Source organism: Malurus melanocephalus, unplaced genomic scaffold (assembly GCF_030028575.1).
Source record: "Malurus melanocephalus ecotype Western Australia unplaced genomic scaffold, MMel_1.1 scaffold_1846, whole genome shotgun sequence".
Lineage (NCBI taxonomy): Eukaryota > Metazoa > Chordata > Aves > Passeriformes > Maluridae > Malurus > Malurus melanocephalus.
The window spans coordinates 5,987-8,372 of record NW_026625078.1 but is presented as its reverse complement, the minus strand read 5'-3'; the positions used below and the strand labels follow the sequence as shown (position 1 = coordinate 8,372).

The 2,386-nt window shown below is 58.1% G+C and overlaps 1 protein-coding gene across 1 annotated transcript; it reads right to left on the bottom strand.

The window, feature by feature from the left end:
- Positions 1-11: 11 nt before the first annotated feature.
- On the bottom strand, positions 12-2,376 carry LOC130587396 (C-type lectin domain family 2 member L-like). Its single transcript, XM_057388369.1, has 5 exons — positions 2,015-2,376; positions 1,538-1,630; positions 1,234-1,436; positions 930-1,030; positions 12-836 (listed from the first exon to the last, which is right to left on the bottom strand). The coding sequence occupies exons 1-5, from the start codon at positions 2,292-2,294 to the stop codon at positions 722-724; spliced, it is 792 nt and encodes a 263-aa protein (XP_057244352.1). The 5' UTR covers positions 2,295-2,376; the 3' UTR covers positions 12-721.
- Positions 2,377-2,386: the final 10 nt, after the last annotated feature.

Genomic DNA, 2,386 nt, shown 5'->3' with positions numbered 1-2,386 from the left:
CATGACAGGGACCTGCAAGGGTCAAGTCTGACTCTTAAGGGAATGGTGCCTCTGGGGTCAAATCACAGCCTTGGCATTATTAGTGCCATACCCCAGCCAAGGAAATGCTACTTTCATATGGCAGCACACAATTTACATCTATATCCACATATAGAGAGGGAAAGGATATAAATATATAGTGCAAGAGAAATAGGATGACTTTCTGAGCGAAACAGAATGGTTCCAGAAGGAAATAGAAACCCACAGCCCCAGCCCAGGCAGGCACACATCAGCTTCTACATCATYTCCTCTTCCTGCAGGTTCATCTCCTTCAGACCAGGTCCTGAGATGACCCTACAAAGTGGCTCTGAGGCGGCCCCAGGGTAGGCACTGAGGCATTCACAAGAACAGGCATTGAGGTATTCACGAGAACAGTCACTGAAGTGACACTGCCAATAACCAACCCTGAGGCTGCTCAGGACTGTTCCCTGCATCCCCTGCCCTGGTGGGTCGGAGCCCAGGGACACCGAGCACTGACACCGCCCTTTGTGTCCCTGTTGGAGAACAGGAGGGGGCTCGGCAGGAAAAGCAGGAGGGAAGGGACTCAGGGACTCCCAGAGCAGGCACTGAGGTGACCCTACAAGGCAGATGGTGCAGCTGAGGAAGGACAGCCCCGTGCTGGTGTGGGATGTGGAGAAGCTGAGACTGCCCAGCACAGAGAAGRTCCTTTCTCCATCCTCTGTTAACAATGAGTTTGGGCCTTGTGGCAGATATAGGGCAGCGGATTCAAGCAGTTTCCACTCACGARTTTGTTTTCAGCCATGAACACACACTCTGCATTGCCCAGGACTGGAACCCTGCAAAGAGGAGCAGAGACAGCGCTGGCACTGTGGGGGGGACACATCGTGCCCCTGTGCCCCCCAGGCCCTGCCCGGCTCCCCAGGACTCACGAGGAGTTGAAGCTGCTGCCGTCCCCCCACTGCAGCTCCCGGCCCTGTCTGTGCAGCCCGAGCCAGTGATCCTCGTTCCTGGTGAGACGGAAGAGGAACTCCTGGGAAGGAGAGAGGACCTGGTAGTGAGAGTTGCCCCGGCCCCTTGGGGGGACACGTCTGGGACTCCCCCCATACCCCAGGCTCGTTCCCTGCCAGGCCCTGGGGCAGAGCTGCATCCCTGACCCTACAAGCAMTAAGCCCAGCCCAGGAGCTCCCCAGGCTCCCGTCCACCAGCCCACACCCCTTGCACACCCTCACTCACCATTTCCCAGTCCTTGAGCACGGCCAGGGAGGCCCCGAGCTCAGAGCACCGAGCCTGAGCCTGATCCCAGCTGAGCTGATCCCTCGAGAGGAAGTAGCAGATCCCACGGTGCCCGATCCAGTCATCGGGACAGGCCAGCACTACACAAGTCACAGCTGTAACTGGTGTAACTGGGGCAACTGGAGTCTCTCCACAGCTTCTTCCTGGACAGTGAATAGGAGAAGGTCCAAGGATTCCCCTCCACAGGGAGCAGGGACCCCGCTCTGCCCCAGGGGCTGGGCCGAGGCAGCTGCCCCTCCCTTACCTGACACAACAGCCAAGGCCACCACCAAAACGAGCAGAAGAGCCAGCACCCCCAGGGTGATCTTGGGATGGGATCTTATCCACTTGACTGGAGCTGGAAAGAGAGGYGGGCCATGAGGATGGGGCTGTCCTGAGCAGGTCTGGCTCTTGCATCTCCCCATCGAATGCTTGGCAAGCGCAGGAAGGACCCCCCAGCCCACGAGCCCCTCACTCAGCTGGCTGCAGGAGATAAAAGGACAGGGACAGCCAGGGACAGAACCAGGGACAGATAGGGACATTGGCCAGAGGACAGACAGGGGACAAAGGCAGGGGACAGTCTGTGCTACAAGAACTGCCCAGGGCTGGGGACAGCCAGGGGTATTGGTCCTGGCCACTGCCGGGGGCCAGCAGAGCATGAGGCCTCTTCCAGTGTCACCCTGTCCTACTGGGGTGACATTTGTTCCTTCCCTACAGGCCACAGAGGTGGCCCTGCACTCACCCAGATCTTCTCTAAGGGTGTTTCTCTGTGTGAGTCCCGTTGCTAATCCATCCTGGCAATCCTGGGCTTCCTCTCCAATCCCATCCCTGAGGCAGGGCTCACTCTGCTCAAACAGAGGATCATGTTCTCTCTGCTTGCGTTCAGCAGGATCCTGCACCTGAGGCAACTCTGTCCCYGTGGCTGCTGATCCATCCTGGGGACCCAGGGCATCCTCTGGAGTCTCATGAGTGGCTTTGTTGTTCATCGGTCTCATTTCAGACTCACAAGGCAAATCTCTCATCTTGTGAGAAGCAGGATCTGGCWCCTGAGGCAGGTCTGTGTGGGTTCCTGACCCGTCCTCAGCACCCTGGGCTCCTCCGCAATCCCACACTT